Below are 15,225 nucleotides of genomic sequence, written 5' to 3'. Positions count from 1 at the left end.
ATAGCTTTTGATTACTGACATCTGCTGGTTCTTGTGTATCAGCTGTTATAAATACTGTAGCTACTATACTCTCCCTTCGTCAGTAGGGGTCGGTATAATTCTCAATTTCCAGAGAAAAGTACGTGCTAACTGTGTTCGTCTGCTTTCTATTTTACTCTTTGTGATGCTCGAGTTTTTGCATCACAGTAGTAGCCACCGAGAAATACATTATTTCTAACAAATACAACTAAATTAATATAAAAGATCAGGTTTCGATGTCTTGCTACGGCAGCGGCTACTCACAGGCGCTATCCCACTACTGGATGGCACGGGGGCTTTTGACCTGCTTCGTTTCAGACCTGGGCCGGTGCACCCCTCCTTGATCGACCTGTTGGCCCCGGGCTCCCCCAGGAGCACCATATCGGTACCGAACTTAGTGTGGATACCCGCTCGACATAGCACGCTACAGCCCAGAGCTCAGCTCACTCGATCCGCCAACCTTAGCCTCCCAGAGACTTGGAATACAGGCACGCGCCACCGCGACCGGCGAGGAATTTTGTTGCAGGTAAAGGTGATAAAGGGCATGTGGCGTCATTTCGAATGAAGTTTAGGCTACAGTCCTTTTATTTGCAATGTCAATGGGAAGAACTAAAAAGAGATGCTGACTAGCTAATAAGAAATTAAATAAATAGTGGAAGTGGAGCCTACAGGAAAAAACACACTTGTAACTGACAATGAGTATGAAATATAATTTTTTTAAACATTTAAAAACTGTTTCAGAAATTCAGTAACATGTTTAGAAAAAGCAGTGTGCTCATTTTAAGTCTGCTTAGGCAGACTCTGATCCTGGCAACCTCAACCTTCCTTTCTCTCACCAGACACTTCTGACCTCCAGCACAATGGGTACCCCTACAGTTAACACACACAACTCTTTCCACCAATACTACACATTACTTTGTCTCATGCCCTCCTGCACATCTAGGAATCTCCCTCCTACACACTTCTGCAACATGACCATAAGCTTGGCACCTAAAACACTTTAATGGGTTTGGTACAAAAGGTCTCACGGGATAACTGACACACCTAACTTGACTTTGTCTGGTTAAGAGAGCATAGCAAGTCCCAGTTGTTATCCCTAGGCGCGTGGTGCGGAGCGCCCGCTCCCAGACGGAAGAAATGCAAAAAATCGTCACAAGTCCACTTTGAGTTACTTTCATTGACTCAACAGTCCCCAAACTCTTCTCCACCCAACCTGACACTACATATGGATCAGTCAGAAGGCAAGGATCCATTATCTCCAAAAATATCACTCCCACTGGACCAGAATCATATTTGTCATTCTTTCCTGTCTTCCCTCTCTTTACAGATGTAACCAATATGAAATGGCTAGCTAGTTAGCGGGGTGTGTGCTAATACCGTTTCAATTGGTGACGTCATTCACTCTGAGACCTTGAAGTAGTTGTTCCCCTTGCTCTGCAAGTGCAACTGCTTTTGTGGAGTGATGAGTAACGATGCATCGTGGGTGTCAGTTGTTGATGTGTGCAGAGGGTCCCTGGTTTGAGCCCAGGTAGGGGTGAGGAGAGGGACGGAAGCTATACTGTTACACAGACACATCAACCTCCACACCGTGCAGCTCTGAATCCGCTCCTCCAGTTTAAAAAAAATGAATCATTTCTGTCTTCAACTCCTTCAAACATGTCACTCTCATCAGTTTCACGTTCTGAGCCAATAAAGTAAGGTTTTCCATTTTTGTACTTGACACCCAACATCTTCTCTTTCCCCAGGGTTTTTTCCATTTCCATTTCATACAGAACCAGTTCCTATTTCTACAGTCTATGTTAGGGTGGCAGATTTACTTACTCACTGGGCACAGGCGTCAATTCAACATCTATTCCACATTGGTTCCATGTAATTTAATTTAAATGACGTGGAATCAACGTTGATTCAACCAGTGTGTGCCCAGTGGTTATTGATGAAATGGGAGATATATATGTTACCTGAGAATGTAGATGTGCATTGTCACAGTCAGAGTGATATTACAGCCAGACATCTGTGTGACCTGGTGTCTGGAGTCTCCCTGCAGATCAGTACCTGTCTCATCCGTTCAGCTCAGAGTAACACCACTAATGATGAGTGAGTTACAGTTTCCATAATAAGTCCATAATAGGCAGGCAGAGATCATCTTAATGTCGCTGGTCCATCAGGCTTTAGATCTGTCTCTGGTGTGCACGATAAGACTGAGAAAGAAAATTTGATATTTTAACATGTAGAGAACAGTCAGACCCTAAACTCAGTCTCTCTGCTCTGTTGTTATGTTCTTCCTTTTTCACCCTCCGCAGACCAACTTCATCAAAAGTAAGATGTTATAGATCCATGTAGTTGAGGAGTGGTCTAGATAAAAAACCACATTGGTACATGGCAGACTGATGTCATCTCCCACTCTGGAGAACATAGAGCATCTCCACTGACACCTGGATAGACAAAATATGTCTCTAAGAAAATGTGTGATTTGTACTCCTGTCCTGCCCTGAGTCTTTTTCAGCCATCTATTTCCTGTGTTTGAGGGGTGCAAAATCTCAATGGATTGATTGCTTTCATTTTACTCATGGGACTCTTTCATACTCTTGCTAGTGTCTGCTACGTTTTCCCGTTAACGTTAAGACTGCAGAAAAATGTGTAATGACCTGTCAAACACACCCCGGTAATGGCTGAAATGAGCTCAGTGGGATAGTTGAATCTATAACAGGGATAGGCAACTGGCGGCCTGCTTGAATTAGTTTAGCAGCCAGCTGTTGTAAACTTGTTATCATGGTAGAATTACAGGCTGGTGGCCCCCATTGATTTTGTTAGTCAGTCTCACTCAGATATCATATCGGGTATGGATGTGGGTACGCAGACCCGCGAGCAACTGCGGCCACTCACGATGAGTTCAGATTCTTGTGGCCCCCACCTCCATCAAGGTTCCCATCCCTGATCTATAAGAACGCTGAAGCTTCGTCTGGGATTTAACGCACCATCTCGACACTTACATCACAACAAAGGGAAGAAAGATAACTTTATTTTGATGGGTGTTCATTTTTTTGTGGAACTGAAAAAAGTAATAATTTAATACAGTTAAAATGTTTACAAATTAGACGCGCTGAAATGAAAGCAACGTCCAAAAATGAACACTTGGATTATAGTGATATTATGTCTGATCTCGCAAAAGTATGTTTAGACAGATGTAATCTACGGCCAAGCCTGTTGATTTTTAATCCAGCTATTGACACACTTGTTGAATTATGCAAGACAACGTGACAACAACAGTAATTAATGAGGCAGTCTAGACAGCACAGGTGAGTGCAAGTAGGGTAGACAGAGTAAGTGTTTGGTGGTTGCAGCCATGCCCCTCCCCTTTATGTTAATTCAAAAAGTTTGGAGTACCTTCATCCATTGTCCAACTGTTGCATTTATAATAATTGTTTTTAAAACGGTTTAACAATTTTCGGACCACAATACCCACCCCTATCCCACTAATCAAAAATCTGATAAATTACAGAGATCAGATAAATGTATCCCTCCAAGGGCCTGGGCCTGGGAGGGCAGCACTTCTTCTGCCAACATTTCTGTAGATCTTCCGCAGATGGGTCTCGTTCAGCTGCTTCTAAAGCAATGTACATTTTTGCGCAGCCCAATTTACAACCGTTGTGATGGCCAGAAACCTGGATTTGTCAAAGCACAGTTCATGGGTCCCCATGTTGTAATGGGAACATTCACTGTTGGTCCTTTTGTAAAGGCAACAGAGGGAGCATTCCTTCCCACTCCACCCTCAACCCTTCTCACTGCCTCTGCATAAGTAACACTCTGTCCTATTCTGAGTTTAGCTACCTGCACCTGTTTCACTTTTATCGGGCACTCTGACGACCTGGCTTTATGATTTCCTCCACAGTTACTACACTGACTGGGCTAGTCCTCCAGGCATGTCTCCACTAGATGGAAACCCCCCACACCTGGTACATCTAGGCTGCTCCTTCCTACACCCTGATGCTACATGACCACATTTCTGGAAACACTGCAGCACAGCAGGCACGGATGTTGTAACCAGGTAGTTTACCTATAGCAACCATTACTCGAGAGGGAAGATACTACAAAATAGGGGTGTGCCGATCTCGTGGTACTCATATTCGTTTTATCATACTTGATACTCGTAATCGGAAAACCTGGAGGCGTGCCTTAAATGGTGGTAAAGCCAAAACCTATGGTGCTCTATCACTCTGAGTGCATCTCAGAGCACATCGTTATGTTCCTTCACACACATTGTTAAACGACCCCAACTGATGAAAATGCACATGATTTACTTACTTAGTCCTATTAAATTATCAACGAAATAGGCTAATAAATAGCCTAATTCATGGCTGGGTAATACTGCCTGCATTTATTCCAGACACAGATTTAGATGAAGGTAGGATAATTCGCTTGCCCCATATATTGTTTCATTTTCGAGGGTAGCAAAACTTCTCTTCCGACACTTATGCCACAACATTTGTACAATCAAAATAAACGATCTACATTTGTAATTTTATTTTCTAATGAACTGTCGCTCGGTATACATGCGTGAGCAATACGAAATAATAATAGCAAGAAGCATGGACTTTGATCAAGACATAACGACAGACGTCGTCAGCAATGTAATAATTAAGGACAGACAAAGCAGGCCTACTAAATAACATTAACCCTTCTGTTGTTTTGGTTTCATGTTAATTCATTCTGTGTTCCCAGTCCAAAATGACCGCCCCATTATAGCTGATTATAAATCCATAATAATAATACATATACTATCACCTAATGTTGTTAGATATTTTTATCAACTTAAGTTCTTGTGAACATTACACGTTGTGAACTTCTATTTGCTATTTATGGCCTGTAGGCCTCATTGACCTGAGCTCATACAACTCATTTTGAGTAAAAAAAAGCATAATGTATGGATTATTTTGACTATAACAAATACTCAGATTAAACATATTGTGCTATTTATCATAAGACTACTCTGTGTCAAAGTTTAACAAGGACATTTGATTTGAAACCATTTCAAATGTTTAAATAGTGGCACAAAATAACATCTGTTGTGTTCCCGGTCAAAACTGACCGGTAGGATTTTATTAGTAAAGAAAGGACATAGGCTCAAAACTACACAAGAAAACTTTACCATATTACAAAATTAATGTCTGAACACATTAAAGAACAACAGTAACAATAACAGTATTACTAACAATTGGTTAGTGGTTACATTTTGTGTGTTCTCATGCACATGTTGGACAATACGTGGCGGTTGCTGCATGTGCCTTGCAAATATATGCACTGCATTTATGGCAGGTAATGCTCGTTTTGACATTTCTTGGTGCAGACAGATTGCACCTTTTGTCTCTTCTGTCTCTGGCGGCCGTAGATCTGGCTTCTGACTCTTGTACAGTTGAAGTCGGAAGTTTACATACACTTAGGTTGGAGTCATTAAAACTCGTTTTTCAACCACTCCACAAATTTCTTGTTAACAAACTATAGTAAACAATTGTTTACAGACAGATTATTGGGCAGCGTCCCCTAAAAGTGACCAGACGCTCATCCACTGTGATGTCTGGTCTTGGGTTATAGGTGAGTGGCAGGCGCTGTACCCACTTGTGCCAAACCTCTCTGATCGCTGCCAGCTTGTCTTGTTGACAGCGGCCTGGTCTTGTATCACGGTGGTCGAAGCGAATCACCCGTGACAACACGTGAAATGTCTGGAGTGACATAGTGGCTGTCACGACTTCCGCCGAAGTCGGTTCCTCTCCTTGTTCGGGCGGCGTTCGGCGGTCGATGTCACCGGTCTCCTAGCCATCACCGATCCATCTGTCATGTTCCATTTGTTTTGTCTTGTTTTCCCACACACCTGGTTTACATTCCCTCATTACGTGACGTGTATAATACCCTCTGTTCCCCCCATGTCTGTGTGTGGAATTGTTTGTTGTAAAGTGTTTGTGCATGTCTAGCTGGTTTGCGACGGGTTATTTCAACCCGTATTTTGTTGTTTCTGGGTGCAGTTCATTTTGCCTAAATAAACCGCTCCGGTTGTTACCCATGTCTGCTCTCCTGCGCCTGACTTCCCTGCAGTCAGTTACGCACCCCTTACAGTGGCATGAAAAATTGCCCGACCAGACTCTGCATCCCATAAACTGGTGGTAGATTAGTTTCTGGATCTGTACACACCAGCCAAAATCAAGAGACCCACGTATGCTTGGACGTCTGTCCGGTCTACCTCTTTCCAGTTGTCTTCGTAAACAAGTCTCCCCTCTAAGTTGGTCATGTTTATCACTATAGTTTCGATTGACTCTGTCAGGAACAGTTCGAAGCAGGATTTTATGTCACCAACCCGGGATATGGTGTATTTCGTTGGCCCTGGGGTCATTCTGATGTTTTCAGCCGACAGCCGACCTCTCCTCTCAGGTGGGGATGAAGACCAGAACAAATTCCCATTATTTGACCGGAATGTAACAACCTCAGCAGAGCCCTCTTCCTCATCACTGGATTGTTTCACATCGGTTGTCTCTTGGTCTGGATCATATTCTGTTGTCTTCAACTTCTGACACTTCCTCCTCTAATGCATCTTCACTGTCAGTTTCCTGGCCTCTCTCCTCCTCACCAGTGTCATGATCAAAGACATGATCAAGAGCCTCACATACAGTATATCGTTTGGTCATGGTGCTGCCACAGAATGAATTGTGAGCAAGGCCTCAAAAAAGCTTTATATACCAGAGCTGCGAGGAAAGTTCTATATATTATTGAAACAATGTTGCGATTGTTTGTGAGAATGCCATTAATTATCATGCATTACAGTGCATTCGGGAAGTATTCCGACCCCTTGACTTTTTCCACATTTTGTTACATTACAGCTTTATTCTAAAATGTATTTAATACATTTTTTCCCTCATAAATCTACACACAATACCTTATTCTGCTGTGTGTGCATTGCTGCGCTTACCACAAAGTAGTATAGCTTTCTTATGTAAATGTGGACTCTTACCTCTTGTCAACATGCTTGCCTACGCTCCTGCTTTGAAGTGAGAGGAAGAACATTCACATCCCATCTCTGGATTATTAGTATGTTTTTCTTTTACTGTCAGTTGTCTGTTCACTTGGGATCTCATCCATTTTCTCTACTCAATTAGCTATATTGACTCAGATATTATCATGATTCATCACCAGACAGAGATCATGTTCCTTGAAATAAAGTTTATTAAGCAAGCAATGCATCTTTAAAAAAGTACAAAAATGTTATCTTCAGCAACACAAACACAGATAATGCATTCACTGATCATCGTTCAAACTAAAGGATGCTCTGATTTGCTTAGCTGCAAAAAGAGTGTTTTCAATGTCCATCCTTTTAGAAAATGTACAGAGCCAGTCAAAAGTTTGGACACACCTACTCATTCAAGGGTTTTTCTTTCTATTTTCTATTTTCTACATTCACAAAACTATGAAAGAACACATATGGAATCATGTAGTAACCAAAAAAGTGTAAACAAATCAAAATATATTTTAGATTCTTCAAAGTAGCCACCCTTTGCCTTGATGACAGCTTTGCACTCTTGGCATTCTCTCAACCAGCTTCATGAGGAATGCTTTTCCAACAGTCTTGAAGGAGTTCCCACATATGCTGAGCACTTGTTGACTGCTTTTCCTTCACTGCGGTTCAACTCATCCCAAACCATCTCAATTGGGTTGAGGTTGGGTGATTGTGGAGCCCAGGTCATCTGATGCAGCACTCCATAACTCTCCTTCTTGGTCAAATAGCCATTACACAGCCTGGAGGTGTGTTGGGTCATTGTCCTGTTGAAAATCAAATAATAGTCCCACTAAGCTCAAACCAGATGGGATGGCGTATCGCTGCAACATTCTGTGGTAGCCATGCTGGTTGAGTGTGCCTTGAATTCTAAATAAATCAAGTGTCACCAGCAAAGCACCCCCACACCTCCTCCTCCATGCTTCACGGTGGGAACCACACATGCAGAAATAATCTGTTCACCTACTCTGGGTCTCACAAAGGCACGGCGGTAGGAAACAAAATCTCAAATTTGGACTCATCCCGACCAAAGGACAGATTTCCACCGGTCTAATGTCCATTGCTCGTGTTTCTTGACCCAAGCAAGTCTCTTATTATTATTGGTGTCCTTTAGTAGTGGTTTCTTTGCAGCAATTCGACCATGAAGGCCTGAGTCACGCTCTCCTCTGAACAGTTGATGTTGAGATGTGTCTGTTACTTGAACTCTGTGAAGCATTTATTTAGGCTGCAATTTCTGAGATTGCTAACTCTAATGAACTCTCTTTGCTTACCATAATATGTACTTGGTCTTTTACCAAATATCTTCTGTATACCACACATACCATGTCACAAAATGAACTGATTGGCTCAAACACATTAAGAAGGAAAGAAATTCCACAAATTAACTTTTAACAAGGCACACCGGTTAATTGAAATGCATTCCAGGTGACTACCTCATGAAGCTGGTTGAGAGAATGCCAAGACTGTGCAAAGCTGTTATCAAGGCAAAGTGTGGCTACTTTAACGAATCTCAAATATAACATCTTTTTGTTGTTTAACACTTTTTTGGTTACTACATGATTGAATATGTTATTTCATAGTTGTAATGTCTTCACTATTATTCTACAATGTAGAAAATAGTAAAATAAAGAAAAACCCTTGAATGAGTAGGTGTGTCCAAACTTTTGACTGGTACTGTATCATTTAAAGAAGAATAGTAATAGAAAAACATTGGTACATAATTATCTGTTAGGGCTATGGACCATTTGTCATCAATCACGAGCTATTACCAATGTGCTACTGAAACATTGAGAAATACAATCACAATTAATTGATGTCTTTGCGATAAGGAGGCAGGGTAAAATGATACAAAAAAAGCTGCCAACATTTAAATACAAGACTCCCAATTTGAGTCAAGTTTCAAAATATGTATCCAATCAACAATAGCAAACATTTACACTTTTCACCTATTCAAACTGTGGTAACAAGCAAATACATATCTTATTCAGTTCTTAAAGATGATAAATTCAGGAAGCTCACATTTTAAAATGGCTGACCTGAGGCCTATTACTAGTATTTACACAAGATGACATCTAGCAAATGAGCAAATTATATCACATTCGTTGTATTTGTAACAACTCTGAGGCACACAAACCATTAAAGATGCTTTGCAGGACAAAATGTCAAGATGTGGCACTAAGGTATGTCTGAGAGTCTGTCTTCGTATAGAGAACTAATTTGTTTTTGTCCTTGACACCACATAATCAATTGTCTAAATAAGGCCATGAATGACCAAACATTGGAGAGAGATACTGTATGTTGGTGTATCTATTACAAAACACAAAGAATAACAGATAAAAAATAACTTAACCTTATGATAAGTAGTGCCAACCTAGTCTTACTTGGGAGTAACTTCCCACACCATTTTTTTTTATTTCAAGGCATTCATTTTATGAAGAGAAGTATATGTTATAAGCGCTTGGTTCAGCACAGTAAACACACTTTTAGTTATATTTAAATGAACATCGACTAAAAGGACAACGATTGAAACTATCAGTAAAAAACATCCCTTTAGCAAAAAAAGAAGCTATGCAGGTTCGATGTTCTCAAATGAATCTTCATTTCTGCCTTGAAGAAAAGAAGCAACGCTCCATAGAAATTCCTTTGGAACTACCTTCTAATTATTTGAGTGCAAATACAATAAAATGTTTTAAATAAAATTCTGCTTTTGGATAAAGTCTTGACAATTCTCTTACAAAAAATGTTATGACAAAAAGATTTCAGCCCATCTTCCATTTGAGGGACTTTCATTAGTCTTTGTTGTATAAAAAAAATGCTTTGATGAACAGTATCCTCACTAGAGTCCTAAAGGAGTCTTTATGTAAATCACTGTCTTTAGTCCATGAATTCACGAGGGAAAGAAATAATTCTGTGCTGCTTGCTTTCCATTCTCCTTAGACGTGCTTCAGTGGAAACCTACTGTATAAGTGGCTACACACTGGGCAAAGACGTCATTCAACGTCTATTCCACATTGGTTCCACGTAATTTAAACAACGTTGATTCAACCAGTGTGTGCCCAGTGGGTATTGTAAAACGTATCAATAAACATATTTGTTTGAGCCTAAATTAACACCATATATTTTCATCAAAAACGTGTGGTTTTGTTGGGTTTAATTCAGGTATCCACTCAGCACTCTTACTAACTATACCATGCAAGCCTTCTTCAATATAGGCCTATTTTACTCATCACGATGACGGCTATAAGTGTCAAGTGGTGGGCACTTTCAGCTTCCAGTAAAAAAGTCCCTTAGGGCTTATCTCAGAGATACTCAGAGCACAACAAGACTTCTTCTAAGAAGCAGGAAGGCGGTTTGACAGGAAGAAGGCGAGCCAGGCTGGGTACAACAGAAAAGAGAGAATGCAACGTCCACCACCCTATTCCCCATACACTATACATAGGATCAAAGTAGTGCACTATATAGAGTCAAGGTAGTGCACTATATAGGGAACAGAGCGATTTCATATCATACAGAAGCCTCCCATCCATCCTGGCCTGATTTGGGGGGTAAGGCAGGCAGGCTACAGTGTTTACCAGGAGTATGCCTGGCCTGGTTTAGGGTAAAGCAGGCAGGCTAGTGTGTAGAGGGAGTTTGCCTGGCCTTGTTTAGGGTAGCTGAACCAGGCAGCAGTGCAGGGAGACAAGGTCAGAGTAACTGTCTGTTTGCGTGATCATTGTGGGCACATTACTGCCGGTCCAGCTTCCTCAGTCAGCCCAAGTCCAAGCCTCCCCCACCTCAACTCAGTCTCTCCCCAATCTAACAGATGAAACCCTGCTTTTACTTAGTCCAGGTCTAATCTGTATCTGCCTTTAAGATGCTCTGCTGCCCACTGCCCTTCCCTTTCTCTTCGGCCTCTTTCTCTTCTTCCTGGAGGCTGGTTTGCAGCTTGCTCCAGATGCTGGTGTCTCCGGTCTGCAGGGCCTGCAGGAAGAGGTTGGTGTGCTCCTTGAGCCGGTCCAGGTCTCCCTGGGTCCTGCGGTTCTGACGGAGCAGGTCCTTGGTTCTTAGGGTGATGTCCAGCAGGCCAGACTTGGACAGGATGTTGTACGTGTTGCAGAAGCGCTTACGCTTGATGTCGTGGTCATCTCCATCGCCGTTGTCGGTTGTGGCGGCGTGTTTTGGGAGGGAGAGAGGCTGGGACTTGAGTTTCTCAGGGTGCTCAAAGTTGAGGGTGTGAGAAGGGGTTACGGTCAAGGACGGGGCGGGGGTGTACTCTGATCTACTGACGGCGGGGGAGGGTCTAGCAGGGCTGCTACAGGCACTGGAGTCTGTGAAGGAGAGGGCGAGCCTGCGCTGGGGAGAGGGGGACAGAGAGCTAGTTGGAGGAGGGAAACTGAGGGTGCTGGAACCAGAAGAACCAGAGCTAGAACTACCAGACTGCTGCTTCTGCTGTTTGTCTCTGTGGTTGTGATGGCGCTCCCGGTGGCTGGAGGACAAACCACCTCTCTCTGACCCCGAGGAGGAAGAACAAGAGCTTCCTCTCCCAGAGGAATTCGAGCTGTCCCCAGGGTGAGGGGCAATCTTGGGGTAGGACCTGAGGATGGGAAGAAACTTTTTTGGGCGCCGGTGTTTAGAGGAGGCCTCCTTGGGGTTGGAGGTGGTGCAGTGGGAGACCACAGGTTGTAGGAAGACCACCTGAGGCTGCTGGATGATCATGGGGGGCATGTTGGAGTAGGACCCCCCCACCACAGCTAGCTGTGAGGACTGTGCTCCCAACACTGATCCAGGGCGCTGAACTTCTCTCTTGGACACCGAGTGCGATGAGCCCTCAGAATCTGTCGGGTCTATGGTGCTGGCATCTGTAGGGGGAAGGAGGAGAAGATTGATTCGGTGTTTTCGGGACCAGAAAATAAAGAGAACTTCAATGATATGGTGGGGGAAGACAGTTGGGAATTAATAAATGGAAGTGTAGTAGAAAGAAGACGATAAGGGTGGGAGTGAAGACATCAGAGTGAAAGGACAAACCTGAGAAGCCAGAGTCTCTCTCTGAGTCTGTTCTGGAGCTTCCAGACTTCATGGTTCGTAGTTTGCCCATGTTCCTAGTGTGCCCCTCTGCTTTCCTTTTGGTACTACTCATCTTGTCTCTGTTTCTTTTCAATGGTCTTGTCACTGTAGTTAGTAGATGGATAAGAAACCTGGGATGCACCAAAATAAATGTCAGCATTATGATATGGTTACTACATGCCTATTACTACTCCTTCGTTCTGTTCTAGGTGGTGCACTACTTTTGGACATCTAGCCGGTAGTAGCCAACTTGCTAGCAAACATTAACCAGTCTTGCAGCCAATCATAGCATTTCGTTCCCCCCCATATAGGACACTGAAAACGTCAGACCTGGGCTGGGTAGAATACTCTTTCTGCTCTTATTCTGCTAGAATCTAGCTGTTTCTGTGTCCTTGCTGCTAGGATCATATTTCATATATTGTTATTGTCCTTGCTGCTAGGATCATATTTCAGTAGCTAGCTGCAGTTTTAGCATAACAGCTAGCTAGCTAGTTAACGTTACTCCAATTTCTAGCTATTGAAATTAGCTAGCTAACTAACGTTACTTGGTTATTACGGAATACTATTCCACCTAGTAAGTCTGAAAATAACGTAGCAAGCTACAGTTTTCTAAAACGTATTAGCTAGCAACGATTACATTACAGAACAATGCATAGACATGATTGAAACAGTACAAATGTACTTCGTGCCCTTGCCCAACCGACCCTACCTTGTGATCGAACGTTCCCAGTCTCCGCGACCACAGTCTTTCTGTCTGGTGTGACAGTGTAGTGTCCGCAAGTAGAAATATAAACGGTGCTGTACACGGGACTAGATTTATGGTACACCCCTGTCAGCTAGCGCACATGCAGGGAGGAATGCCACAAGAACCCACTGTTACAACGTCTTGCTCGAGACCGTACAATTTTCAGAATGACCAACAATGTTCTCCCCGCGGTGAAAAGCAGGAGTGGACACAAGATAGTCTTCTAATACCAATGTTTTATACCTCACATATCCATATTTGGAAGTCTGTGGGCGTCTCGTCGTGTTCCAAGCGTGGAGAGTTGTGGATACGTCACATTCTTTTGTCTATGTAGTCCGCCCACTACTTAGATTTTGCGGCCTCTCATTGGTCGATGAGTTGGCACTAAACTAAGAAACGTGACCGTATGCCAAGAGTGTGGCACGTTGATCACATTGTGTCGAACAGTAAACCATGTGAGTTGTACAGTACAAGCATTTCAAACGTATGGGGAATCCGTGACGTGAGACCTAGTCTTATACAGTATTACATTACATAATAGTTCTCAGCCACTGTGTCCCAAACCTAACCTTTGGCTGTCAAGGCTCCTCTTGCAAAGTAAACACATAACTGTACAAATTATTCTGTAATCACATGCCACACCTGCAGTTATTTTACTCGATGAACACTATTTATAGGCTACACGTTTTCCCTGGTCATGCCATTATGTTATTATCATAACATAATTATAACATAATCATAACAAATAATGCAAACGCCATTAAATCCCTATACTGCCCTACCAAGCAAAAAGGCAGTAACTGCTCATTTGGTAATAAATGAGTTAATGTAATTTTTGCTACATTAAATACATGCTTAATCATGTGGACAAGTATCCTGCCTCTATTGTATTGTGTTTTGGAGAAAATGGGTGTCATGTTAGCAGTAACTGCATAAAGTTACCATGAAACAATAATGTTAGTACCATGTTTTATGCTGCTACCATGTTGTGTTGCTACCATGTTGTTGTTATGTTGTGTTGCTGCCTTGCTATTTTGTTGTCTTTGGTCTCTCTTTATGTAGTGCTGTTTTGTCTCTCTTGTAGTGATGTGTGTTTTGTCCTATATTTTTTAAATGTATTTTTAATCCCAGCCCCCGTCCCCGCAAGAGACCTTTTGGTAGGCTGTCATTGTAAATAATAATTTGTTCTTAACTGACTTGCCTAGTTAAATAAAGGTTAAATAAATAAATAAAAAACCAAGGTAAATAAAAGCAATTTTTCTCAGTTCCACGCTATGAGCAGTTACTGCCTTTTTGCTTGGTAGGGCAGTATAGTAGGCCTACATTCTTTTAACTATAAAACAAACTGATGGGATGGAGGGGAAGTTCTCAGGACACACACACAAACACACACAAAATCAAAACAACCCACATGAGGACAATCAGATCTTTTTTCCTCTCCAAGAGTCAGTCAGGCAACACATCATGACCCCAGTACAATGAACACAGCACATTCCCAAGACAAGGACACTTTTGTGTTAACAACTCAAAATGTCATTCACACATGCCATGTCTGATACAGATAAATAATGAGATACACAAGTCCATTGTTGTAAACTCATTTACATTTTAATACATTTCATACAGAGGAATCCATATGGATTTGTTATTCTTTACTGTCTGATGAAAGTTACAACTTAGAACCCAAAGGAGTTATTTCATATTTCTACCCCTGTCAAGAGCATAATCCTACACATGAAGACACTTGCAGAGTGTCTTCAATATACAAAGTATATTGAAAGCAGGTGTTTCCACACAGGTGTAGCCTCCTGAGTTAATTAAGCAATTAACATCCCATCATGCTTATGGTCATGTATAAAAATTGACCATTATTTTGGCTACCATGGCTAGAAGAAGAGATCTTTGAAAGAGGGGTCTCCAATGAGCATGGGGGGGTTTAAAGTGTGTGGGTGTGTGTGTGTGTGTGTGTGTGTGTGTGTGTGTGTGTGTGTGTGTGTGTGTGTGTGTGTGTGTGTGTGTGTGTGTGTGTGTGTGTGTGTGTGTGTGTGTGTGTGTGTGTGTGTGTGTGTGTGTGTGTCACCAGATCTCAAACCCAATTGAACACTTATGAGAGATTTTGGAGCGGCGCCTGAGACAGTGTTTTCCACCACCGTCAACATTTCTCATGGAAGAATGATGTTGCATCCCTCCAATAGAGTTCCAGACACTTGTAGAATCTATGCCAAGGCGCTTTGAAGCTGTTCTGGCGGCTCGCGGTGGCCCAACGCCCTATTAAGAAAGGTAATGCTGGTGTTTCCTTTATTTTAGCAGTTAGTAAAAAAATAAAAAGTTACAATATTTATACACTGAATGTACAAAACATTAACACCTTCCTAATGAGTTG

General features: G+C 42.2%; 1 protein-coding gene across 1 annotated transcript; it reads right to left on the bottom strand.

Annotated features, from left to right (window-relative positions):
* Positions 1-9,429: 9,429 nt before the first annotated feature.
* LOC139582683 (CLOCK-interacting pacemaker-like) lies at positions 9,430-13,054 on the bottom strand. The gene is made up of 3 exons (XM_071412896.1): positions 12,807-13,054; positions 12,059-12,228; positions 9,430-11,892 (listed from the first exon to the last, which is right to left on the bottom strand). The coding sequence occupies exons 2-3, from the start codon at positions 12,168-12,170 to the stop codon at positions 10,886-10,888; spliced, it is 1,119 nt and encodes a 372-aa protein (XP_071268997.1). The 5' UTR covers positions 12,171-12,228; positions 12,807-13,054; the 3' UTR covers positions 9,430-10,885.
* Between the last annotated feature and the right edge of the window lie 2,171 nt (positions 13,055-15,225).

This window comes from Salvelinus alpinus, chromosome 8 (assembly GCF_045679555.1).
Source record: "Salvelinus alpinus chromosome 8, SLU_Salpinus.1, whole genome shotgun sequence".
NCBI classification, from domain to species: Eukaryota; Metazoa; Chordata; class Actinopteri; order Salmoniformes; family Salmonidae; genus Salvelinus; species Salvelinus alpinus.
Note: the sequence above shows the minus strand (reverse complement) of the source record. Positions and strands in the feature narration are given on the sequence as shown.

Bases quoted from the DNA above. Each gene is read 5' to 3' on its own strand.
- LOC139582683 (XM_071412896.1), bottom strand. From the start codon at position 12,170: ATGAGTAGTACCAAAAGGAAAGCAGAGGGGCACACTAGGAACATGGGC. The intron at 11,893-12,058 runs GTTTGTCCTTTC...TTCCCCCTACAG, and splicing joins GAGAGACTCTGGCTTCTCAG to ATGCCAGCACCATAGACCCG.